Below are 26,393 nucleotides of genomic sequence, written 5' to 3' on the forward strand. Positions count from 1 at the left end.
CTGTGTTTTATCAAAATACATATTTTGGTATCCTCACTTCAAATTTGGTCAACAATTATTTTTTAATATGACAAAATTAGTCTCAGCTATTAGTAAACAAGTAATCAAAATTGATTTAAAAGACAACTATGACATGTGTTATAATTTTATTAGTTCAACTTATAATTTTTTATAAATTATAAAAATAATTAAAAATACATTTTAATTAAATAATTAAAATATATTTTTCTAATTTTAAAAAAATTATAAGTTGGACTAATAAAAATCTGAGACACATGTCAAAGTTGTTTTTTTTATTAAATCAAATTTGATTATTTATTTATAATTGAGGATAATTTGGTCATATTGAGAAAATTTGTTAACCAAATTTGAACTCAGGGTACCAAATTATGTATTTCGATAAAACATAGGGTACTAAATGGGTATTGTTTACTGAATTTTTTAGAAACTATAAATATATTGAAGAGTAAGAGCTAGAAAGAAAGGCTAAGAAAAAAATAAGATCATAGTTTTTACGTGGTTTGGACGTTAATGAGCCTTAGTCCACGAGTCACTAGTATTAGGCTTTAGAGAGTTTTGACAATGAAGGTTTTCTGCAAGTTCAGTAGCATTTAGCTTATAAGAGAAAATCTTGGATCTGTGCTACAGTGCACGAATGACCCTAATTATAGGAAGTCATGTGACTTGGGTCGGACTAATCCCGACTAAATAAAGATATAATTATAAATGCTCACTAACTGAGTCATAATACAAGGAATGTCATTAAATGATGTTAATCTGGGCCCATTGGGTTGACTTAGGCGTGATAGAGCCTTACAACTGCCCTTTGTACGTTGGCACAGGCTGATCCATGTGGGCTACAAATGGGATCATGGGGACATGATCTGTCAAAGTAGTGACATTACCGTTTCTTAGGAATAGTGTACGTTTCGTGTGTACCCCATTCTGCAGGTTAGTTAGGGAGACCAACTGCCAGATTTCTCAGGGACACGTCAGCTGTAGGAAGGACTGGGCTTGTTTTATCCGGCAAGGTGGTCTGGGTTCAATTACCGATGTCTGGGTTCGTTTACCAAGCCTCAGGTTCATTTACCAAGGCTGACATCTTGATGGCAGAGACTTCACCTAGATCCCACTTAATGGGATCCGTCTCCTGGAATGGATTGTCCACCACCATAATTTACATCTCTGAGGATATAGATTGAGTATGATCAAGAAGGTGATTCAGACTTGTATCTTAGTTCCGACCCCTTTGCTATGCTCGTGCTACTCTCCAGTTATTGGGTTTGGTGTGGTCTGGGCCGATAGGAATCCGTGCTCATTGTTCCCTAGGCCCAGGCCTCTCCTGAGAACTCATGGAACCCATTTGGTCATGACACGTGTCCAAGGTGGAAAATATGGATAACATTTACCCCCAAGTCTTTATCCGTGTTCGCACGGTGGAAACTTTCTTCTTCCTCTCTAATCAATAAAATGTACCCTAGTTTGTTTACTTAAGTCCCGATTCATTTACCAAGATCTGGGTTCATTCAGCTACATCTGGGTTTGTTTACTTGGGGGCCAATTGGTCGATCCTCATCCTTTCAAATTCCCACTATCCTAGACACGTGTCTCCAGGTTGATGGTAGTCTGTGCCACTCACGCCCAATAAATCTGGAGAAAATATTTTGATGACCTAGGTGACTAATGTGTGTCAGCGCTTCTTTTGAAGAATCACGTCTACACAAAAAGGTGCTTTGAGCACTTTTGTTTAATGTTTCTGCATCACCTGGAGCCGTCAGATGGGGATTGTTTTGGGATTTTCAATGTGGATTGTTGTATGAGGGAGGCGCGGATCGTGGATTGACGATCAATGATTCAACACTTGATTGGGCTAGTTATTGCCTCTGCGTCGTCCGGGACCGATGGATGAGGATTGTCTTGGGATTCTAATTGTGGACCATTGGATCGAATAGGAACATTTCTTCCTATAAATACCTCAATAGGCTTCCTTCCACACTTTTATTGATTCCAAATTCTCAAACTAGAGAGCTGAAAGCCAACGCCTCATATATCCGAAGTTGCAGGTGAACTTTTCTGGCGGCTAGTGCATCTTTGTGCCCATCTGTTTCCGACGAAGCATTCTTTTACTCATCAAGAAGACAACTCTATCCTGGCCGATCGGTCTGGAAGCATCGACAAGTTGCTGCATCGCCTCCTTGATATTTAAGACAGAAATTTTGCTGGCATTGTCGCTTAAATTTCAATGAATTCTAAATCCACTATTTTCTGGTCATTTCTTCGTTTCTTTTGGTCATTTTTATTGCCATGTTGTTTCTGCGACCGTATAGCCGTTAGGGCTACGACCACCATGTAGGGTGGTCCTAGGTAGTGGCAATGGTAGAGATGAATAGTAGGGAACATTATAGGTGACATCCCATACCATAGGTAATTTGATTGGTGGAGCGGGCTTGATTGTCCCGAATCATTGAACTCGGACGCCTTAAAACAGTTCAGATGAATTACTTTATTAGCAAATACCCTTGGCCTTTAGTTCCCAACTTATGTTTCTGGGATCTTTATTGGTCCTGGATCTGTGTCCGGAGGGAACCTCTCCAAGCAATTTTAGGAAAATCCCCGTACCTTAACTAGTTTTCTTCGGTTTTGGTGCTAACTGCTTGGTTCTCGCTTTTCTTGTTGCTTCCAGGTCTCTGGTCATGGGTCGTGGCATCACTTTGCTCCCAGAAGATGTTATCCACGTGCGCCCCATTGTCCTAGAGGGGCATAAGCTTCCTAGTGGCAACACGTGGGAAATGAACGGGGAAGTGAACGAGTTCTGGAAATGCCGGATGTTGAACGCGCTAGAAAAGGCCCTTTGAGTAGCGTCGACTCTAGGGCTTTTATGCTGCAGGCTGGCCTGGAGGGAAAAGAAGGCTCACACTAGAGTGGGCACATTCGATGCCTAGAATGTTGGCAATATTTGTGCAGGAACCACTCTCGCGCTTCATGACTACTTCGCGCGGTTCATCAAGTTGGTGGGGATCGCATCTTTCCAACTTCTGCCCCAGGCGTACAAGTTACTTACGGGGTGGCGTATATTTTTCACCTCGATGGAGAACGTGGCACCCACCACTGCAGAGGTGATGTACTTTTACCGGCTGGAGCCACAGCTGAATTCCAACACAAGACGCAGGATGGATTTTATAAGTTAAAGGCCCGTAGCGTCAGGCCGACTCCATACAACTCCTGAAAACATCCCTAAGATGTTAGACAATACTGGTTCATGACATCCGGGTTCCTCCTAGAGAAGAACCCCACCCTGGTGCTAGACTTTCAGCGTGTGGGTAAGTCATCCTTCTTCATTCTTTGTGTTATCCCTTTGTTTTGTTTATTGAAAACTAACATTCCTGTGAACAGGTTCATATGCTCAAACCCATCTCTCATTCATATCAAGTCGGCGGAGGCCGCAATCAAGGCAGACGTGGAGAAAATGGAAATGAAGCAGGCACGTCGTGTGGAGCAGGTTGAATCTGAAGAGCTGGATGCCCTTCTCGAGGGGAGGCAGCCCAACACTGGAGCTCCCAGGGCCAACATTTTGGGGCAAGGTAAAACACCTTCGATGTTAACTTATCCCCCCATATTGAGGGCTTTGTTAAGAATAGGCAATGGTACCAACATTATTTGACTGGGACTGTTAGCAATGTGGGGCTTCCTTGTCCCATTGTTGTGGACACGCTGACCCCCATGCATTCGTACTAGTTCCTTTAGTATGGTAGCTTTTTGGATCCGGATGACATGGGGGATCAAGTCCATGCTTTTGCACTAGGAGAGTTAAGTCAGGCTTAATCCACGGATAAGGGTCTGTCCTATTGGACTTAATCTTGCATGTTTCCTTTATATTTTTCTATCATCCCCATTCTTTTAATTTACTAATCCAATTTTATTCCTGTCTCAGGTGACCCGGACATGTCTAATTCTGTGGCCAAAATGAAGGAAATGATCGAGGTCGGGGCTGTCGCAGCCACGACCTCAGCAAAGAAAGTTGCCAAGGGCTCGACCAAGAAGAAAATCATTGAACTAATACTCGGGGACTCAGAACTAGACTTGGGTGCTTCCAAGGGAGTTCAAGCTGCAACCTCGGTCCTGGTAGCGCTGATTGAGCACCATCCGTCTCAATTTTCTCCTCTCTAGGTTATTAACTTGGAGCATGAGCATTCAAAAGCAGGTGAGACGAATAAAAGGAAGGCAGACTCTGTCGCCGTGGAGTCTGCAAAGTGGGCCAAGAAGGCCAAGACAAAGGATTTTACCCTGGTCGAGAAGCACTACTCTAGAGAAAGCCTTATCGTTACGCCAGAGCTCCCGAAGGCTCCCGAGCTTCCCATCAACCTGGCCCTTCCTAGGGAGGAGGACTTAATCATCCTAGAGGAGAGGATGAAGATGGTGTCCTGGGCCTGAGACGAGGGACATGATAAATGGGATGAGGTCGCACGAGCCATGATCATTCGCCAGAAGGCAGAGTTTTCTGACCGTATAGAGGACTTCAGCGCCCCTCAACAGATCATGGATCGACTAGGAGTCGAGACTGCGTTTCGGCCTAAGTTGGGGCAGGATATGACCCTGCTATCTGTAGACTTGCTGGCCCAGGTAGGGACGTCCATTTCTACCCTTCAGCTCGAGCGCTACGCCACCTTGGCTAGCAAAGACGCGTTCTTTGTCTCCCAGGCCATCCGTCATCAGGCCACTGCGGTAAGCCACATGCCTGTCTTGTTTCTTTATTATCATTATTTTTTTGTTGTTTCTAACTCTACCTTGCTGACTCAGAGGAATACGGAGCTGGTGACCAAGATGGAAATGAAGCTACAGACGGCGCAGATAGAGTTGGAGGGGGATATCAACCAGTGAGAAGCTACCAAGGAGGCCCTCGCCAAGGAGGCTGCCCCTATTCAGGCAGAGCATGAGGAGGCTCTGTCCAGAAGAGATGCCAAACACAACAAGTTGGTGGATAACCTGGAGGCAGAGTTATCCCGTGCTTGCGGTTCTGAGGCTTCGACCAAGGCGCTCATGGAGGCGGCCGAGGCCCAACTTCACCAAGAGCGGGAAAAGGTGGTATCTCTCGGGGCACAAAACCAGGCTTTAGAGGTCATGGCCAACCTAGAGATGAAGCGGAGCAAGGAGGCTCACAAGGTGAAAGAGCAGGCTGACCAATTGTTTGCGGCCACTTTTGACGAGGCTGTTTACATGGCCTGGCTCCAAGATAAGGATATGATTCTCCTCCTCTATCCGGATCCGGCTACGAAGAGGGCTGAGTTAAAAAGCTAAGGAGAAAGAGGACGTGGCGTTTCTTGCTGGGGATCAGCAAGATGAAAATGCTTCAGACGTCCCGGATCAGAACGAGGCCCAGGCCTGAGCCTTTGCACTTTTATTTGGGGCTCCCTCTTTCTCATTTTCTTTAGTTTTGTAAGAATTTATATATATATGGTCACAAATGTGTCTAAGACAATTGCTTATCTTTCTGTTATGTTATTATATTGGTTTTTGTCTTTACACAACGATTCCTGCTTTATATTCATTTATTTTTCCTCAAAAATTCACTAAGTGTTATACCACTATGCATGAATTAGAGTTAAATGTGGAGTCCTGATTCCAATGGCCAGGACCATCAGGGAAAAATTGTAGACGATAATTACCTTGATTAAGACCAAAGTTCAGGTCTCGACGCCCTGGACCATCTAGGACTTACCAAATATAACTTCATTGGTTTAACCTGACTCTACGGTTCAGGTTCCAACGTCCTGGACCATTATAGATTTATAATCTATCATCTGTTTAATATGTCCTGACTTTGATGTTCAGGTTCCAACGGGCTGGACCATTATGGACTTTTTAGACATGACTTAATTTTGATGGCCTGGACCATTAAAAATATGACTTAGGAAGAAATTAGTTGACTAACTTATCTCAAACCCGAGGTTTAGGTTCTAACGGCCTGGACCATTTACAAGACTAAATTTATTCAATTTAAACCTAAAGTTTAAGTTCCAACGACCCTGGACCGTTCTAGGGGAACCATGAATAGGGATTAGGCTATCCTAGACCATGCTAGGTCTGGACCATACAGATCCGGATTAGGACTGGTCTTTGAGCCTTGCATCCTCTTTTGGGAGTTGGGTTTTGAACCCTTCGGACCATACGGATCCAGATTAGGAATGGGCTTTGATCCTTGCATCCTTTTTGTTTGGGAGTTGAGTTTTGGACCCCCAGTCTATAGGAATCTGGATCAAGACTAAGTTTTGAGCTTTGCATCCTTTTTTGTTTTTAATCCTAGATTTGCATAGATGGTCCTCCTACCCCCCAAGTGACCAAAGAGTGTAGTCTTAGGTCACTTGTTCATCTAAAAATTAAAGACGGACGTGAACTTTTCCTTTTCTTACAACATTTCTTATGGTGTTATGTCCACAAAATTTTCATTAAATAAGAAGTGGCTCTGGGGAGTACATTACTTGAAATTAAAAATGTTATAAAAAGCATAATTAAATCCTCTCGACTACTTATAGTACCAGCGGAAGTGTGCCCAGGCCCTTGGGACCTCTGTTCTGTCTAGTCGCTTTAAGCGATATGTTCCCAGACATACTTCGTTTGGATCTCATAGGGTCCTTCCCAGTTTGGTCCTAGAACCCTCACTATCGAATCTTGAGTTACAGGGAAGACTCTTCTTAGGACTAGATCGTCGATTCTGAACCTTTGGCTCTTAACTTTTGAGTTAAAGTGCCTTGCGATCTTTCCCTGATACATCTTCAGCTGCACTTGTGATTCTTCCTGGATCTCTTCGATGAGATCCAGGGAGTCTTGGAGTAAGGCGTGGTTCAGGACGGGATCATACATATCTCGTCTATGAGATGGGACTATAGTTTCTATTAGGATGACTGTTTCTCATCCATATACCATTGAATAGGGAGTATGTCCGGTCGATGTTCTTTCTGTGGTTCGGTAGGCCCATAAGACGCGGGGAAACTCTTCCGGGCACTTGCTCTTTCAGGCTTGTAGCTTTTTCTTCAATTGTCCCATTCAAAATCCTATTCACGGCCTCTGTTTGCCCATTTGCTTGAGGCCTTGCAACTGCGGAGAAGCTTTTGATGATGCAATGTCTTTAACAGAAGTCAATGAAGTGGACGCTATCAAATTTCTTCTCGTTGTCAGACACGATTTTTTGAGGGAGGTCTTATCGACACACAATGTTGTTGATGACAAAGTCCAGGGCTTTTTTTTAGGTGATGGTGCTCATTGGTTCTACGTCGACCCACTTGGTGTAATAGTCGACGAATACAATGACATATTTTACTCCGCTCTTCCCGGTCGGGAGGGATCCTACAAAATAAATTCCCCAAACTGCGAAAGGTCAGGGACTGGTCATCAGGGTTATCTTTGTTGGAGGGGATCGCGGGATCTTCGCGTACCTTTGACATTGTTCGCACTTGTGGATGTAATATGCACAGTCCTTCTTCATTGTTGGCTAGAAATATCCTTGCCTGAGGATCTTCTTGGACAAGCTGAGTCTGGCTGTGTGATCTCCGCAAAAGCCTTCGTGCACTTCGTGCATGATTGTGCTCATTTCAGTCCCAGATATGCATCAGAGATAGGGAATGGATAACCCCTGCGATAGAGTCATCCATCCATCATGACGTATCTGGGAGCTGGTACTGAAGCTTCCTGGTGGTGATCCTATTCGTGGGCAATTCCTCAGTGGTTCAATAATGGATGAGAGGGCCCATCTAGGATATAGTGTAGTTGATGGCGTTGATGATTACAGGAGCTTGAATATTGGGCGTAGGTAGATGGTCAATTGGGACTACCCCAAAGAGTTCTGCTTCAACATCCGTGGCCAATTTTGCCAGCGTGTCTACAAACACGTTATGTTCCCTATGGATCTAGCAGATGAAGTATCTTTTGAAAGAATGGAGTATCTCCCAGGTTCGCACCATGTACTCGGCCATCTTCTCCCCCTTCATTTGGTATTCTCCTGAAATCTGCCTGACCACTACCTGGGAGTCACTATGGACTTTCAATGTTCTCTACCCCTACTTCCCAGGCCAAGCGGAATCCGGCCAGCATTGCCTCGTGCTCAGCCTCATTGTTTGACGCTTCGAACTAGATGTGTAGGGCGCTTTGTAACTAGTGACCTTGAGCGGATATCAGGATGATCCTGGCCCCGACCCCATTCTCATTGGAGGCTCAGTCCACAAAGATCTTCCAAAAAGGCACTATGGGGTTAACAGGTTCTTCATCCTCGGTTATCTCGATGCATTCTAGAATGAAATCAGCCAAGGCCTATCCCTTGATGGAGATTCTGGGAACATAAGTGATATCTAACTGGCTCAGCTCCATGGCCCACTTCAAAATTCTTCTCGATGATTTGGGTTTTCGTAATATTTGTCGTAGGAGATGGCTCGTTAGTACCTTGATGCCATGGGCCTGAAGTAAGGTCTTAACTTCCTGAAGCGGTCAGTAAGCAAAATGTCAATTTCTCGATCAAAGGGTATCTGGACTTCGGGCCCAGCAACCTTTTGCTTATGTAATAGACTAGGAGTTGGACATTTCCTTCTTCTCGCACTAATGCAGCGTTGATGGCATGTTCTAACACTGCCAAATATAGGTACAGTGGTTCCCAATCCACTGGTTTTGACAAGATTGGCACTTGGGCTAGATGCTCCTTCAATTTTTGGAAGGCTTCTTTGCATTCGGCCGTCCACTTGAACCTCTGATTTCCACGAAGTATGTTGAAGAATGGGATGCACCTGTCTGTGGATTTCAACACAAAGCGGCTCAAAACTACTATTCTTCACGTGAGGCTTTGAAGATATTTGTGTTTTTAAGGGGACGGCATGTCGATCAGTGCTCTGATCTTGTCTGACTTGGCTTCTATCCCTCTTGAGCTTACTATGATGCCCAGAAACTTCCCAAATGTCATGTCGAAAGTGCACTTCTTGGGATTTAGCTTCATCCCATACTTCTGGATAATGACAAATGCTTTTGCCAAGTTGTCCGCGTGTTGGGTCAATGTCTTGGAATTGACCAATATGTCGTCTATATAGACCTCCATGTTCTTCCTGAGTTGGTTTCAGAACATTATGCTGACCAGTCTTTGATAGGTGGCCCCATCATTCTTGAACCCGAAGGGCATGAAAATGTAGCAGTATACACCCTTGTCCATCTGGAAGCTGGTGTGTCCCTGGTCCGCTACATGCATCGAGATCTAGTTGTAATCGGAGTAAGAATCCATGAAGGTTAGCAACTCATACTTAGATGTGGCATCCACCATCTGGTCAATTCGGAGCAGAGGGAAGAAATCCTTTGGGCATGCCTTGTTAAGGTCCGTGAAGTCGATGCAAGTCCTCCATGTTTCGTTTGTCTTTAGCACCAACACTGGATTTTCCATCCAAACGAGACACAAGGCCTCCTAGATGAAGTTGATTGAGGAAAACTTCTCGACTTTTAGCTTGAGGGCCTCTGCCCTTTCTGCACGTAGAGGCCTTCTCTTCTGCTAGACGAGAATTGTGTTCTCGTCGATGTTCAAGGCATGAAATATGACGTTGTGATCAATCCCAGTAATATCATAATGGGACCAGGCCAGGACATCCTGGTTTTCTTTTACCCGGGCGATTATGGCTGCCCTGACCTCTGGGTTCAAATTTCTCCCTACTCGAATCAATTTTGTTGGGTCGGTGTCACTAATGCACACCTCCTCAACCTCCCCCATGGGTTCTAATGCCCTGTCTGCCTCTATTTGTGGATCCAATTCATCATCCTCCCGGACCAATCTCCATGCTGACTTTGGTGGTGGGATTGGATCAGCATTTTCCTCTTCGAGAGGTTCTTCGCAGACCATGAAGATTTGTCGGGTAGAGACATGATAAAAATTTTGGGTGCTCTTCTAATCTCCCCTTACAGTTCCCACTCTACCGTTATCACACGGGAATTTCATGCATAGATGAGGGATGGAGGTGATGGCACCGAAGTCATCTAGATCATGGCGCCCAAAAATCACATTGTATGCAGTGGGTCAATCCACCACCACGAAGGTCCAGTACTTGAACGAGCTCCGAACCTTATTCCACAGTGTCACTGGGAGTTTAATCTTTTCCATCAAGAGCAATGAATCCTCGTTGAAACCGTAGATCTGCATTGGGCCAATCATCGTGAAAGCTGCCTTAAATAGGATGTTGATGGAACTCCTGTCGTCCACCAACACTCGGGATACTCTTTTGCTGGCGATTTGGGAGTCAATGACCAAGGGGTCGTGATGCGGGAAATGAATGTTCCGGGCATCTTCCTCCGTGAACATTATGGGCAGGTTCATCAGCTTTGGGCACTGGGTTGGGTCTAGACCAACACACATGTAACGCCCTACTTCCTTAAAGCCGTTACTAAGTGAGTTTGAAAATGTGCATTTAACTCGCTAAACGAGGTTTAAAGTCAAAAGTGTAATTAAGTCATAAACAGAGTTATAAACTTTGAAAATAATTCCATTTACTAAAAATCATAAAGTATTTGACACTTGGGATCCCAAAATACTGTTTAGAAACATTTACAACATACAAGTACAACCAAGTCAACTAGACGAAAAAATCTAAGTTTCAATACAACCATCTCCCAAAATCCACTGGCTGTGACAGCCAGGCAGGCCAAACATGTACGCGTCGCATCACGCTCTCCGTACTCATGGTTGGTCGATTTATCCCTTGCCCCTACCTGCACCACAGAGCACCTGTGAGCCGAAGCCCAGCAAGAAAACCCTCACAAGCATAAAACATTTGCATAACGAACACTTAGCATATAAAAAGGCCATCAATAGGCTAAACACGTACGGTCATGCCGTCCCAGGCGCTTTACCAGGCCCTGGGTTTGCGGTCCACACCGTGAGGATATCCCAGGTATCCCATAGGGTCTCGCCCTGGCAACTCGCACTCCACGTGCTCAACGCTGCTCCCGGCCCCTTGCCGCACTCGGCCCTTGCACTCAACGTGCCTAACGCCATTCTCGGCCCCTTGCCGTTCCCGGCCCCTGGCAACCTCAGCCTCTGCCGTTCCCGGCTCTTGCCGAACATTTACATAATTGCATTCATAACATAGTAAAACATATACTGAACATTAACAAATTCAATCAAAGAGCTACGCCCTGCAATTCAAACATATTGGGCTCAGCCCTACATACAAGCTCTATGGGAACATGGGTTTTGTTACTTGTGACTTTCTGGCTAACTGCTCCCTAGGACTGTCTCAGATCGTGCCACACAGATATATTACAGACATATCACATTTATACCCTCAACGGGCTAAAATCACAAACATACCCCTAATATCCAAACGGGGCCCACATGCATATTTAATTCAACTAAACATGCATCTCTATCACATATTCACATAAATTCATATATTATAGCAATAATTCACTTATTACCCTCCAGGCACACTAATCAGGGCCCTACACCATATTAGGAAATTTGGGTCGTTACAACGCACACCTCATGGTCGTGATCAAGTTCACTGAGGTATCTCTTCTAATCATTCCAAGATGATCCTCCCAGGTGTGGTCCTCCCAATATGGTGGGATACAACATCCCAGATATGGGAGCCATAGGGCCTACAGGCGGTAGCACTATTGGGGCCCCCCTGAGGGGCCTGTGCTCCCGATCCTAGAGCATACCCTCCCTGAGGAGTTCGGTATGATACCTATGCGCCCTGGGCCAAATATTGTTTGGGAGCCGCTAACAGTCTCGGAACTTCCGTTGGCATCCTGACCAATTAGTGGAGATGTCCTAGTTTGATCAAATTCTCGATCCCGCCTTTCAGCGGACGACACTCTTCGGTCGTGTGGCCCACGTCTTTGTGATAGGCACACCTTTTGCTTGTGTCCCTTGAATTCTTTCCCCCTTTAAACATGGGGCTTGGTTTCTGGTAATGGACTACATTTCTCGTTGCAAGGTAGATGTTTTCCCGGGTATCCACCAAGTTTGTATACTTCGTGTATTGGGGCTCGTACCCCCTCTTTCCCTTCTTTGTGGGCTCCGACCGGCTCTGACTTTTGCCAGATCTCTTTCCGCGAGAAGGTTTTATGCTCGCCTCAGCCATTCAGTCTAGGAAAGCGGGCACCTCCAGGAGTGGCACTGTATCTGGTTGGAGGAGCTAGAGCATACCCCGATGAAGTGGGCCTCTGGACAGTCAGGTCATGAACGACATCCAGAGGGTTCCGGCGGGTCCGAACACCGCTGGAGGTGTTGGATAGAAATTTTTTGGGTACTGTGCTCCGTACCCGAGAAGGGTCTGTACTGTCGATTGGGGTACTGGCTACAATCCAAAGACTTGGATTCGAGCCTCTTCCCAGTTGATGAAGCTTTGTGTCCTCCATATAAATTCTTCAAGGGTGGCCGCCTTTCTATGTTGCATGTCATCCCAGAGAGGGGATCCTCCTCTGATTCCAGATTGGAGGGCTACTAGATGTTGTGCATCATCCACCTTAGTCTTTGAAGCTTCCTCCATGAAGCGTTAGATGTAAGCCCTAAGGGTTTCAGTATGATGTTGCTTAATGTTGGCCAGCGCACTGGCTTCCGTGTCTAGTTTTCAGGTGACCACAAATTGTTTACAAAAAGCTAACTGCAATCCGGACCAAGACTTGATCTATCCCGTCTTGAGCCTTTTCCACCACTCTACGGCAGGTCCGACCAAAGTGATCGAGAAGCATAGGCATTTGCCGTTGTCGTAGACATGAGTTACAATCATCAAGCGATTGTAGCGAGATAGATGATCTCTAGGGTTAGTGTTTCTAGTATAAGCGGGTATGTTCGACATCTTGAACCCTTTTGGTAACACGACATCCAGGATGTGCTTGGCGCACGGTTCCTTTTCTTCGTCTTCAGAATTGGAACCTCCACCTTCTTGTTTCCAGACCAAGCGGTCTGTGACCTTTTTTAGAGAAGCTAGTTGTTCCATGAACTACCTAGCCATTCCAGCGTCAAGGGGAACTCTTTCATTCCTCCTGTCATTGAGGTTATTCCTCAAGTCGCCTCCTCGAGGGCGAATCTTTTCTTTTCGGGCCTACTCCTTCTAAGGGTTGAGGTCATCTAGCAAATCCACATGGGATGTTTCGTCTCCCGAACTGATCGTTTTTGGCTCCTCTCTGCGTTTGCGCCCAACGTGATCCTTGTTCACAGAAGTGCTTGTGTGGGGACGTTATGTGGCTTAGCACCTTGTGGGCGCTTCCCCTGCGGATTGTTCGAATGATTCCATCCTGGGATAGGATTCATCCATTCTTGCCCTAGTTTTTAGAGCGGGAGAAGCTTTCTTGTGGGGGTTTGCTTTTTCGACGAGATCAACCACTTTGGCTTTCCCTTTTTCATGAACCAGATTTAATGGATCGGCTTTGGGATGCAGGGATCGTTTCAGAGGAGAAATAGGGGTTGTGTTATTGGGCACGGTAGTCCCTGTAGGTGGGACAGACGGCTGAGGGATTGGCTATAAATCCCTGCGCAGCAATGAAATCTTAAAGAGCCAGGATGGACTCTTGAATCTGTCGGGTAACCTCCTGCTGTTCCGCCATCCTTGCTTCTTGTTCTAGGACCTATTGCCTTAAACGAACCAATTCTGGATCCTCTTGCTCAGGTTCCACGTCTTTCCCGTCAGGATCAACGGGATTCTCGGCCTCATAGTCTTCATACCCCTCTCCGTCTTCCTCGTAACAATCTTCATCGTATCTACCCCCTTCTCTGATGTTTTGGGAGCCATCAGGCAAGGGCCCATGGTAAGGCACATCCTCTGGTTGGTCGTAAGGAAGTGGTTGGCTTTGTAATGGTTCTCCATTGTCTTGTTGTTGTTGATGAGCGGGATCAAACATGATATGTCTGGTGTTCACAATTTTTGCAGATGACAAAAATTGATCCAAACTTTCTTCAGCTCTCAATGAAAGCACCAAAATGTTTACCGAGTTTTTCGGAAACTATAAATATATTGAAGAGTAAGAGCTAGAAAGAAAGGCTAAGAAATAAATAAGATCATGGTATTTACGTGGTTGGGGCTTTAATAAGCCTTAGTCCACGAGTCACTACTATTAGGCTTTAGAGAGTTTTGACAATAGAGATTTTCTGCAAGTTCAGCAGCATTTAGCTTACAAGAGAAAATTTGGGATCCTTGCTACTGGGCACGAATGACCCTATTTATAGGCAGTCATGTGACTTGGGTCGGACTAATCCGAACCCAATAAGGATATAATTATAAATGCTCGCTAACAGAGCCATAATACAAGAAATGTAACATGATTAAAGGATGTTAATCTGGGCCCATTTGGGCCGACTTAGGCGTGATAGAGCCTTACAACTTCCCTTTGTACGTTGGCACTCACTGATCCTCATGGGCTACCAATGGGATCCTGGGGACAGGATTTGTAAGAGTAATGGTAGTAACGTTTCTTAGGAATAGTGTACGTTCCGTGCATACCCCGTTTTGTAGGTTAGTTAGGGAGACCAACTGCCGGATTTCTCGGGGACACTTCACCTGTAGGAAGGATTGGGCTTGTTCTATCCGGCTAGGTGGTCCAGTTTCATTTACCGATGTTCGGGTTCGTTTACCAAGCCTCGGGTTCATTTACCTTGATGGCGGAGACTTCACCTGGATCCTACTAGATGGAATTCGTCTCTTGTAATGGATCGTCTGCCACCATAATTTACATCCCAGAGGATATAGATTGAGTGTGATCAGGAAGGTGATTTGGGCCTACATCTTAGTTCCGGTTCCTTTGCTATGCTTGTGCTACTCGCCAATTATTGGGCTTGGTGTGGTCTGGCCTGACAGGGTTTCCTTGCTCATTGTTCCCTGGGCCCAGGTTGGGCCCAAGCATCTCCTGAGAACTCATGGAACCTATTTGTTCATGTCATGTATCCAAGGTGAAAAATATGGATAACATGTATGATTTCAAATTATAAAGTTCCAATTGCTCATTATTGAAAACATAAGGTACCAAGTCTGTATTTCGATAAAAATACACTGTATCAAATAGGTATTTACCATTTATTTTATTATTGTTTTATGGGGCATTATATTTGCACTCAAAAATTTGATTAGTATACCCCATTTTGTTAAAAATTAATATATATTCTAAATAATATTCTAAAAAATACATATAAATAATATATATTTTTAAATATTTAAATAAAAAATTAACACAAAAAATATATAAAATTTGTTAAATAAAATTATTGAAATTATAAAAAAAAATATGGAATTAAATAATGAAAAAAATTTGAGAAAAAGTGTTAGAAATGATTTAATTTTTTATAATTAGTCGGGTGTCCTTATATAGTCTTAGGTTGCAAACATAATCCCACTTGTTTTATTACATTTCCCTTACACCCACAAAACCAGCTACACCTTTTCACCAAATTTTACACTCTCTCATTACCATTGAAAGAGCCAGATCAAATCACCAATCCGACGGTTCACACGTCATGAGAGACTAGTTCGGTATTTATATATTTATATATATATTATATAATTTTATATTGTTAAGTAGACAACAATAGGGCTCCTCACTTGATGAGTACCATCATCCCAAACCAGTGAAGCAGACCACATAAGTTTCTTATCCATAATTGCCTGCACCCACACCCGCACCGTATAAGATTGGCTCTCCCCGAGAGACGTGAATGAAATGACACTTGGGATCACAGTAATATTGAGTCCTGTTGGGGCTACCAAGTTGGCTTTGTACATGGATGTGGGTGACCCAACGTTCGTGACAGTCCTATAAAAAACATGGTCGATAGGACGTGAAAGTGGGGCAGAAAGAACAAAAGCAGGATAGTTAAGGTCTGGAGTTGTCCCATTCAGGGTGGCAATAGTTTTTGGACATGAGCTCTTAGGGCTTCCGGTAACTATTTGCAATAACTTGGCATTGTAGCCTTGTCCACACAAAAATTTTACGTAGTCGGCTTCAACGATGTCGTATACTAAGCCAGGATTTGCAGCCTTAAGAGGGTTTACTTGTCCGGATCCGTAAGCAAATTCGGCATCAGGATTAAGGTCCGCACTCATTGGATTAGCTACAACCATGTGTAATGCCACCACAAAAAGTTAGAAAAAAAAAATGTCAAATTATTATATAACTTGCTTAATATGAGAAACGACACCATTATATTACCGGTGGTCATAAGGGAAGACTTGATGGCGGCAGGAGACCACGTGGGGTTAAACGACTTGACGTACGCAGCTGCAGCAGACACATGCGGGCAGGCCATTGATGTCCCAGAAATAATATTGTAAGGCAGTGCCTCTCTTGTCTGTGAAGCGTACGGAGGCCAAGCTGCTAAGATATTAACTCCCGGGGCTGCTAAATCTGGCTGCATACGTACAAATACCATAAATATATATTATACAAAAATAAATGCAGTTCCAGCTTAAATGATCACATATTAATTATACACTAACTTTAAGAATATTAGGGGTGATTGGATTGGGACCCCTTGATGAAAATGAAGCTATGTACGGGGCCAGCTTATTAGGTCCTTCTTTACTCCTCGATATCGATGCAGTAGGTTTTCTATACAAAATAAATAAATAAATAAAACTGTTTGGTGAAATAATTAAGAAAAGTTATTATGAGTGTTTTTATGGTACTAATCATTTTTATGTTTTCATGAATTAATTTTTCCAAATATGTGTACTAACCCGGTGGAGTTTAAATAGACATAAACTTTGCTACCGTCCTCTGGTTTAAGTATGGATGTAGGCACAGGAAAGACGGAAGCTACGTCACCCCTGGCAGCTCCGCCACTGCTAGCTGGCGCGACAACGCCAACTACTCCATTCAAATTGTCCCCAAAATAGACGTCACAAAAGATGATTTTACCCTTTACCTTGTTTTGGTCCAATGAATCGGTAAAGCAATATGATCTGCATAAGAATTACATCATCATTAAGTCTTCGATTACATTATAAAGTGAAATTACATTCATAAACACACTATACTTAATTAGCTAGTCATACACGTACCACTTTCTAAGCTACGCTAATTAATATTGGTTCTATCGTTCTTTGAAAAGGAAATTATGACAATTATTTTTCGCTAAGTTTTTGGATAATTGAAGGAATTATTACACAATCTATTCCACTATACAAAAGCCTCTCTGGACCACACTTAAACTGAGAAGTTTCCAACACATCAAATTGATCAAATGCAACTAGTCAAAAAGATTATTAATCACCCCTCTCTCTCTCTCTCTCTCTCTCTATATATATATATATATAGGAGGGTTCTATGGGATATTTGTTTAGTCCCCATATAATTGGCACAATTTTTTAGACCTTTGATTATGAGGATTTTAGGATGTTGATAGTAAGTATGATATAATTGCATGCATGCACTTCATTTTCCAAAGAAAAGTTAAACACTTTGGTTCTCGTGCATTTGAAAACTTTCTATACAAAAAAAAGCTCAAACTTGCTTCTTCTCTTTCACCCTCTCAAACAAAAAAAGTAACATTAATTTCTCTCGATTCTTTCTCCCACCACCCAACAACTCTTCCTCTCTTTCGTTTATTTTTTTTTCTTTTACTTCCTTCACAACGACGAGGAGGAGTACCCGAACTGTCAGATGTGAGATTGTTTTGCCCAACTCCAAAACCTGTTATATACCCCGCCTAGTATAACGGTCGTATGCTATAATGTAGCTGCACATGAGATGAGTAGATGGGCATCAACTGTTTCATTTTCTGGATTTTGTACCCTTCTGGGAACTAACCCCCACTGTGGTTAGTGAACTACTTTTTGATATCTAATGTACTTCAATATTACCCAGCAAAAAACAGATTGAAGTTTTGCTTGCGTTGTACTTTTGTTGCAGTATGCTAAGTTATTAAAGTATTAAAGTGTCTCTTAAATGATATCTATTAACAATTCTATTGTAAGAGCAAGGTCAAAAACTGTTATTCTCGATATTCATTTATTTGATTATTTTAAGTTTTTTTTTTTTTTGGGACTGGTAAAATTACTTAAAAAAATTTGAGGAGAAAACTTCATTGAAAAATGAGATTATAAACATAGAAAACAAACAAAATAGCTGTGATATAACTATATGGTAATGGTCATAAAACATATTTTCATTTCAACTCATTTTAACTTTGCCTCATTATAAAAACGAAGATGAAGGTTTGGGGGAATGAAAATGGTGATAGAAATAAAGAGGAAGAGTAAGGTGAAAAAAGTAAATGTGCAATCATACTGATTCCTTACTTTTTAATAAAATAATATAAATAAAATATAAAATAGATTTTAGTTTTCTATTAAAAAATATATTAATAAATTAGTTAGACAAAATTCTACGGAAGAGTGAGTTCTATTATAACTATAGTGAATCTATAAAGTTTTTAACTATTTGATCTATCATCTACGGTTAATAAAATGTCCTTATGGATAGGTACAAAACTAATATACCTGGGATAGAATTTTCCTATATATATTTATATATTGCCAATTACGGCTTCATGTTAACTTTTGATTTGTTAGTTTTACGTACCTTGTTGGAAAGTAGAATTCACTCGAAGTGTTCATTGCATCCCCAGCATATATCATAGGAAAAAGCTGCTCCTTAAGATCGACTATATTTATTGATGTTCCCTATTAATAAATAAGGAAAAAAGAACCCTCACTTATATATCTGGCGCCATATAATTATACATATATATATATTAGTGTACGTGTATAATTAATTAATCATTGTCCCTCAATACGTGAGATAAGTATATTTTAGTATATTAATGTCTAATCTCGTTGTACATGATGAAGAGATATATATCCTTGAAATGTCAACACAAACATGCATGGGAGTCCGCCATGGACTTACTAATGAGTTATTATGTCACGTGGGTTCAAACCTAATAAAAGACCTAAAAAGGTTGACCGAAAACCGGTGTAAATTGACCATATTTTAAAAGCATATTTATAAACTCGGTGATTCCTTACAAACTGTTTGACTTTTATTTATAAATTTTTGGCATATTTTTAAGTTTTTTTTTTTTGAGATAAAGGCCTATTTTTAAGTGGAATGAAGTGTATTTGAAGAAGATGCGTATTAAAATATATTTAATGAATGTCGGTGGATAAGTTCCCTATCCACGTGTTTATTATTTATGGATTTCTTATTTCCTCACATTTTTACTATTGGGCAATGTTTTATGTATTGTATACGGTATGATTAGTTTTAATTTTTCAAAAATACGGTTTTGTGTATTACCGTATATATTAGCATGCATTTATATATTTTTTATTTAATTTTTTTATTATTTTCACACACTTTCTCCTACTATCTTCTAGTTTAATTATTATTCTCCATAATTTTTTTTATGCTATACATCACATCTTCTTCTTCTTCTTCTTATTATTATTATTATTATTATTATTATAATAGAAATGTAGAAGTTTAATAAAATAATGTACATATATACCTAATACTCCACTATTTTTTTTCATGATAGTATACTCCACCATCTCTTTTTTATATATATTTTTAATCATTTTTTTTCTCTTCTTTTCTTGCACTTTACCCTTTACTCAATGGTCAATACTCATTTTAGTTGTTATATTCATCTTCTTAATTTTTTATTTTCTTCTTCTTCTTTCTTCCAGAAATCAACAAATTTTTTATATATTATTTTATTCATAATAGTCACTACTCAATAGTTTCTTTTCTTGAGCATTACCCTAATACCCAATATCCATTTTAGTTGTTGTTCTGCTCAATGAAGCTCTGGTTGTCCTTCTCCACTTGCAAATAAAGATATTGATGTCGTTTTGTTGGTTTTAAGTTTATGTTGTGTTTTCGTTGGTTATTTTAATGTTGTTGTTATCCAGATTATATTTGTGTCGTTTACTATTTTTTTAATGTTTTTTTATTATTTCTTCAATTTCAGCATATCATTGTCATTTTCATATTATAAAGGTATATTTTTCCCTACTTTTAGATATTTTGTAGTTATTGTTTGGTTGTTTTTCTGCTTTTAAATTTGTGTTTTCTTTATCCTTAGACATTCAATCTCTAGTAGAGTTTGAATTAATCAGCAAGGTTTTTGTGGATATTATTTTATCTTTGTTGTGAGCATGTGTGTGAAAGACCATGAAATGTGTAATTTTTTTGTAAAATAAATAATAAATGGGTTTTGTGGGGTTTGATTATCTTATCTAGAGGTGCTACATGCGTGTGAAAGAAGAAAAAAATGTTTCTTAATTCTATGTTTTCTTTATTGTGAGAAAAATGTGCTACATTGTGTTACATACCATTTTGATTATTGAATTTTTTTTATGCCTATTTTTTCTGATTTGTAATGCCAAATTATTTATTTTTAGTATCTATTTTATTGTTTTTCAGTTTCTGTGTTATGTTTTCTGTTAGTTGTCTTACTATTGTTGTTATCCAGATTATTTTTGTGTTTTTAAATTATAATTGTTTTATTTGAATTTGATTATACAATGTATGTCTATGTCTATCTATACACGATCATTATCTTTGGTGAATTCATATTGTTTTCTTTGTTTAGCATTATTTCCTTTGTAGTTTTTCAGTATTGTGTGGAAAGAGACTTGTCTAATATGATAGTTTTACAAAAAATAATTAAAATATGAGAATCTCACAATAATTTTACAGTTGAAATACTATACTATATGGAGTCAAAAAGTTTCATTACCAAATAATTGTGATTCCGAGAAAAAAAAAACGAAAGAAACTTAATTATATAAGTTGTTCATGTGCACCATGTTTTTGTAAGGATTTGGCAATGTTGACTTGATAGAATTTACTGTTTAGAACCGATCATTCTATAGTTTTCGTATTGCAGTGTGAGGTTTGCACTTTTGTTGCACTTAATTTGTTGAATAATGGACTTTGTTGAACTTTTGTATTATGTGGGAGTAGGTATTGTATGTTAGTTATTCGATAAAAGGTCTAAATGAATCACTCCTCTTCCGGTTAGTTAAAACCAATGGCAACTAGCATGTTTCTAACCTTTGGTTGGATAAGCAAACCATTTACTTTAATTCTTTATAAGTTCTTTCTGATCATTAGTTTTGTGCCTTTTTTTTTTGTTGCTTTTTGTGTTCTTTTTATGAGTTTGTTTTGTGCCTTTTCGGTTTTTGTTTTCCGCCAATTTTTAATTTGGTTCCTTTTTGGGCCTTGTATATGGATCTCTGTTTGGTTCCAAATTTAAGTATTTATTGATTAATAATTATTATACTGTTTTTTTTAGAATGTTAAGCTCTTTTTTCCATCCTTAATTCATTTAATTTCATTTATAATTTAGTGATTTTTTTCAGTTATAATTTTTTTAATTCTTATACTCTAGTATATTCTAAACTTTGATTTACATACAGTCTAGTTCTCAAAACTCTCTCTGTCTCTCTCTCTTTTTTTTTTTTTGTCTTAAAAGCCTTTTTAATATATTTGTCAAAAAAAGCGTTTTTAAAATATATACTTAAGAGTTTTTATCTTAAAAGCCTTTATAATATTTTTGTAAATTATTAAAAGCTAATTAGTGATTTTTATTTCTAAAAATTCCTTCATATTATTATTATCATCATCGTCATCTTAGTTATTAAATTAATGGGTATAAGTAACTGCTGTTATTTATTTGTATGGGAATGCATATACTTATAACTTATCATTCTCTTTTGATTTTGGTAATTTATGATCTCTCAAATGGAAACTCTTATTTTCTTTTAGAGGGACTTATATGATCCATGTTCTAGGTTTTCTATTTATGTTATTTCTTTGTTATTAAGCTCTTTTGTCTAATTTTCTGGAGATAACTTTCTTCTTTGTTCGCTGTGCGCTTTTCTTTTAAAGTGGTTAATAGATTGGTTTGCATGTCCTTTAGTTAGACATTAAGCTATTTGAATGGATATGATCCCTCGATTTTTCTTGATTTTCCACAATTTAATCTATGATGATTCATTTACCATTTCAAAAAAAAAATTATTATATATATACATATATATAAATATATATATAGTATTTTAAGGAAGGCTTACCTGATACACCTTATCGTCACCAAATCGAACATCGGTAGAGAATTTTCGATCAATGGTGCTTGCAGCCACAGAAATAGACCAAGGAGAAAAGTTGTTGAGACTCATTGGTGAAGGACCTCTATTCCCAGCCGAAGTCGAAGTTAGAATTCCTTTTCTCATGGCATGGAAAGCACCAATGGCGATAGCATCCTTGAAATAATCTCCGGAAAGAGATCCGAAAGAGGCAGAAATCACATCGACACCATCGGCAATTGCATCATCGAATGCTGCAAGAATGTCAGCATCATTACACCCATCGAACCAGCAAGTTTTGTAGATGGCCAAGCGAGCTGAGGGCACTCCTCCTCGGGCCGTTCCATAGGCAAACCCTGAAAGACTAGCTTCGCTAACCAAGCCTCCAGCGGCTGTTGAAGCTGTATGTGTCCCGTGCCCATTTGAGTCTCTTGGGGACTTGAATTCTTCCATATCTTCGTTGTCAAACGGATCACTACGATAGTACTTTGCTCCAATGATTTTTCTATACAAATTTATATGTATGTATTAACAACTTGATATAATGTTAATTGGCTTATTTGTTCGAATAGTACCCAAACTATTTATGTCATGCCAAGTTAGTCCTCATATACTACTTTTTTTGGCGAACCAGTCTCCTAACTTATTATTTGGGTGCAAATATGTCCCTACGGCTAGCACCGTTTGAAAAAACTTACAACAAATAGAAGCAAGTACAATTTGGTTCTTGAACTTTACTCCAAATTGGTCCTAAATCTTATTATTTTTTATTTATATTAATAAACTTTTGAGGTTGGAGACCAATTGGCCAAACAAAAATATTTTACAGACCAATTTATGTTTAATTCTATTTGTCTTTAATAGATTTTTTACCGGACGTATTTGCATCAAAACAGTAAGTATTAGAGACTAATTTGTTAAAAATAAAATTTTGGGAACCAACTTGCCAAGACACATATAGTTTGGAGATTATTTGTACAAAATAAGCCGTTTCAATTTTATTATTAGAAATTGTTAATGAAATCTTGTGTTTTTTTATTGATGTTTTACTAATTAGATTAAAGTATATACTTTATTATTTTTAAATAGTTGGTTATGTGCATTTAATTGTTACGTTATGTTAATTTAAGAACATGTTTAGTTAAAACAATTAGTCATTAATTGTTAAATAATAACACAATCTTAATCATGTATATATATTTTGTGGTAGCCAGTGTGTCTGGCCGATATAATATAATGTATACTTGTCCTTTGTAAAACTTAAAGGAGACCTGAATGATCCCTTTCAGCCGATAGGGTGTGGACCATGCATATATATATATATATATATATAAATATATATATATCTTTTACATATGAAGTGTGTAGATAAAGTGGTTTTTTATTTTTTTCCATTAATTTTAATAAAATATTCTCATCTTTAATATAATATTTTGATATTTAACTGTAAACATGACTTAAACTTAAGTAAAATTAAATAAATAAATAATTAAACAAATTAAAATATGATATTTTTTATATATTTTACAATGATAATTATTTCAAAATAATAAAATCATATATTTTATAACTTAAATAAAATTTAATTAAACATAAACTTAATATTATATGCAAGAATCATGATGCTCCATCTAAAAACCAATGGGTGATTAGTAGAGTTACACATGTTCTTATTAATGACTCAATACTCTTATAATTATTCCATGTGGGACACAATAGTCTAATAATATATAATTTTTTATTGTGACTGCCAAATGAAAAAACTAGAACAAACATAAACTTAAACAAACATAAATAAAGTATCTAATTAAAATGGGATATTTTTAATATATTTTATGTTAATTTAAATAATTAAATTATATTTATTTAAAAATAGTGAAGGTGTACATCTTTTTTTATATTATAAATTTGTGTGATGATTTGTTTTTTATTAAGTGATTGAATCTCTATTTCTTTATCAAATTCACCAAAGGATATTGTGAGATACATTAAAAAATTAAAAATAGTTTATGCATGTATACTACTGTGTACACAATGACATTTTCTATTATTATTATTTTATTTTTATTATTAATTTTTTTTAAATATTATTGTAGTTTATATATATATATCATGTAATTATGTATATATATATTTATGTCCATGTTTAGATATGATATATGTAAAAATTATTAATATAAATATTTATATATACTATTAAATAATTCATTCTTTTATATATATATATATATAAAAGTCAATTTTTATTAAAATTATAAATAATTTTTATAATTTTAAAACTAAGCATGCACGTTGTTGTCTGTATCTAGTATATATATAAATTACTACGTACTTGTTACAGGTAAAATTGGAGGAGACTTGGCAAGAACCCTTCCATTTGGTAGGTGGTGGACCAAAACCTTTGTCATCAAAGCTAGAGGACTCGGGCCAAATTCCAGTGTCTAAAACTCCAATTATGATGTCACTTTCGAGAGTGCTTCGTTTAACTTGCTGTGGAAATCCAATGAAGTCCCATGACTTTGTTGTATGCAGCTTCTGCTTTTCGCTAGGGAATACAGACACTACACCCTCCTTTCCTACAAACATATTAAATCGAGTTTATAAAAGTCAATTACCATATATGTGTATAATTATGAGTCAAATTTCACCAAAGAATAAAAAAATATTATTCTCTGACCAGCTATTTCTTGTGCTTCTTTCCGAGTTAGCTTGGCGACAAATCCATTGAAACTCCTTTTATAGCTATGGAGAAGAGATCCTATTGCTATATCACTGAAAAATCATTCGCACATATATATACATACAGTTTTAATAACTTGGTATGGGTAGAAATAGAAATGGATTAGCTTCTTCTATATATGTGTTTGCTAATAATATATAACAATAGTTAATGAATGGCCAACATTTTTTTGTTTTCCAAAAGATGACCGACAAATTACCTATATAGTTATTTTTTTAATTTAAAAATAAAAGTATAATTTTATGTCTTGGGTAATTAAAACTCCTAGTTTAAATTCACAGGTAGCAAGTAGCATATCACACCATGATCCTGAAATTAAGTTGAGTGAGAGAATACATTAATATATTGTATGTATAGAGATTGAATAAAATTATTATATATAATATATACCTGCCAACAACATTTTGTAGCATGCTAATGTGAAGATCTGAAGTGGAAATCTCATCTTTATTAGGAGTACTATCACCCATATATACAATGTAAGTCTGCAGATATTCCAGATATATATTATCGTCAATATATGTGAAGAAAATTAAAACATACATATATATATATATAGTATAATTCAATAGCGGATCATTAAGAAGAGATATACAGAGGAAAGATGGAGAGAACGAAGAAGACAAAGAAATAGAATAATCAATAATACTAGCTATAGCTAGCTAGTGTCAGGTCAATCAAATTATATACGAATTATTAGTGATTCACACATATTTTATTTCATTACCTTTTTATCATCCTGAGCTGTGGAGTGATGACCACTCAGCAGAATGGAAATGAGACTAAGAACGAGAAACCGTGAAAAAGTCATTAAAGCTTATATCATATATCCACTTCTATGCTAACTGAACATTACATGTTCTGCTAAAAGGGGTAGACTAATCTTTATAGCACTTTTTTTTATCCCTCTTTCGCTAGCTAACATGCTAATATACAGTGATATATATTCCTTTCGACATGTTAAAATAATGTTTGATTAGTCTGATGGGTCCTATCCTTGAAGATAAACGAGACAACATTCCACAACGAAAAATCCAAGTCTCATACCATTTTCATATTAACTTAGTAGTCAAGAGTGAAGTTAATAAATTACACAACTTGGAGAGAGCGATGGTCTAACCCCACTCAAATTTTTTGTCCCATTTGTTATATGTCCTAAACCAAAGAAAATGTAAAGAAAACTCAATTAAAATACATCTTTATTAATTATATAACATTTATCAAATTTAATGAGATGTTATTTTAAATAAATTGTTGCATTTTAATTAGTTGAGAATATGAACATATGTATAATAAATGGGAAACAAAATTAAATGCCTATGACACTACAAAAAAAAAGAAGATTTACCGTTAATACTACCGAGAATACGTTCTCGGTGTAGTTAATTTGGTACCGCGCCATTTTCACGCGGTTTTTTCATTTTAGTTTCTGTACCGATGACCCTATACCGAGAACATGTTCTCGGTATAGAGTTTTTATAATCTTCATCTTCCCCAAATAGAGAGCTCATTCTCTCTGAAACGGCATAAACAAAACACCGTTTTCTCCGCCCCCTTCTTCATTTTTTCGGTATTTCGGCCCCCAAAAACTTTGGTTTTGGTCAAAG

General features: G+C 38.5%; 1 protein-coding gene across 1 annotated transcript; it reads right to left on the reverse strand.

Annotated features, from left to right (window-relative positions):
* Positions 1–15,274: 15,274 nt before the first annotated feature.
* Positions 15,275–25,697, reverse strand: LOC133798358 (cucumisin-like). The gene is made up of 10 exons (XM_062236610.1): positions 25,514–25,697; positions 25,177–25,271; positions 24,724–24,818; positions 24,379–24,622; positions 22,035–22,551; positions 18,532–18,632; positions 16,686–16,910; positions 16,446–16,557; positions 16,159–16,357; positions 15,275–16,060 (listed from the first exon to the last, which is right to left on the reverse strand). The coding sequence occupies exons 1-10, from the start codon at positions 25,595–25,597 to the stop codon at positions 15,516–15,518; spliced, it is 2,217 nt and encodes a 738-aa protein (XP_062092594.1). The 5' UTR covers positions 25,598–25,697; the 3' UTR covers positions 15,275–15,515.
* Between the last annotated feature and the right edge of the window lie 696 nt (positions 25,698–26,393).

The sequence above is a fragment of the Humulus lupulus genome, chromosome 8 (assembly GCF_963169125.1).
Source record: "Humulus lupulus chromosome 8, drHumLupu1.1, whole genome shotgun sequence".
Classification (NCBI taxonomy): domain Eukaryota; kingdom Viridiplantae; phylum Streptophyta; class Magnoliopsida; order Rosales; family Cannabaceae; genus Humulus; species Humulus lupulus.

Coding starts and splice junctions, on each gene's coding strand:
- LOC133798358 (XM_062236610.1), bottom strand. CDS start 25,597: ATGACTTTTTCACGGTTTCTCGTTCTTAGTCTCATTTCCATTCTGCTG. Junction 24,819..25,176: donor CTACAAAATGTTGTTGGCAG/GTATATATTATA, acceptor ATGATTTTTCAG/TGATATAGCAATAGGATCTC. Junction 16,911..18,531: donor GAATTCTACTTTCCAACAAG/GTACGTAAAACT, acceptor ATTCTTATGCAG/ATCATATTGCTTTACCGATT.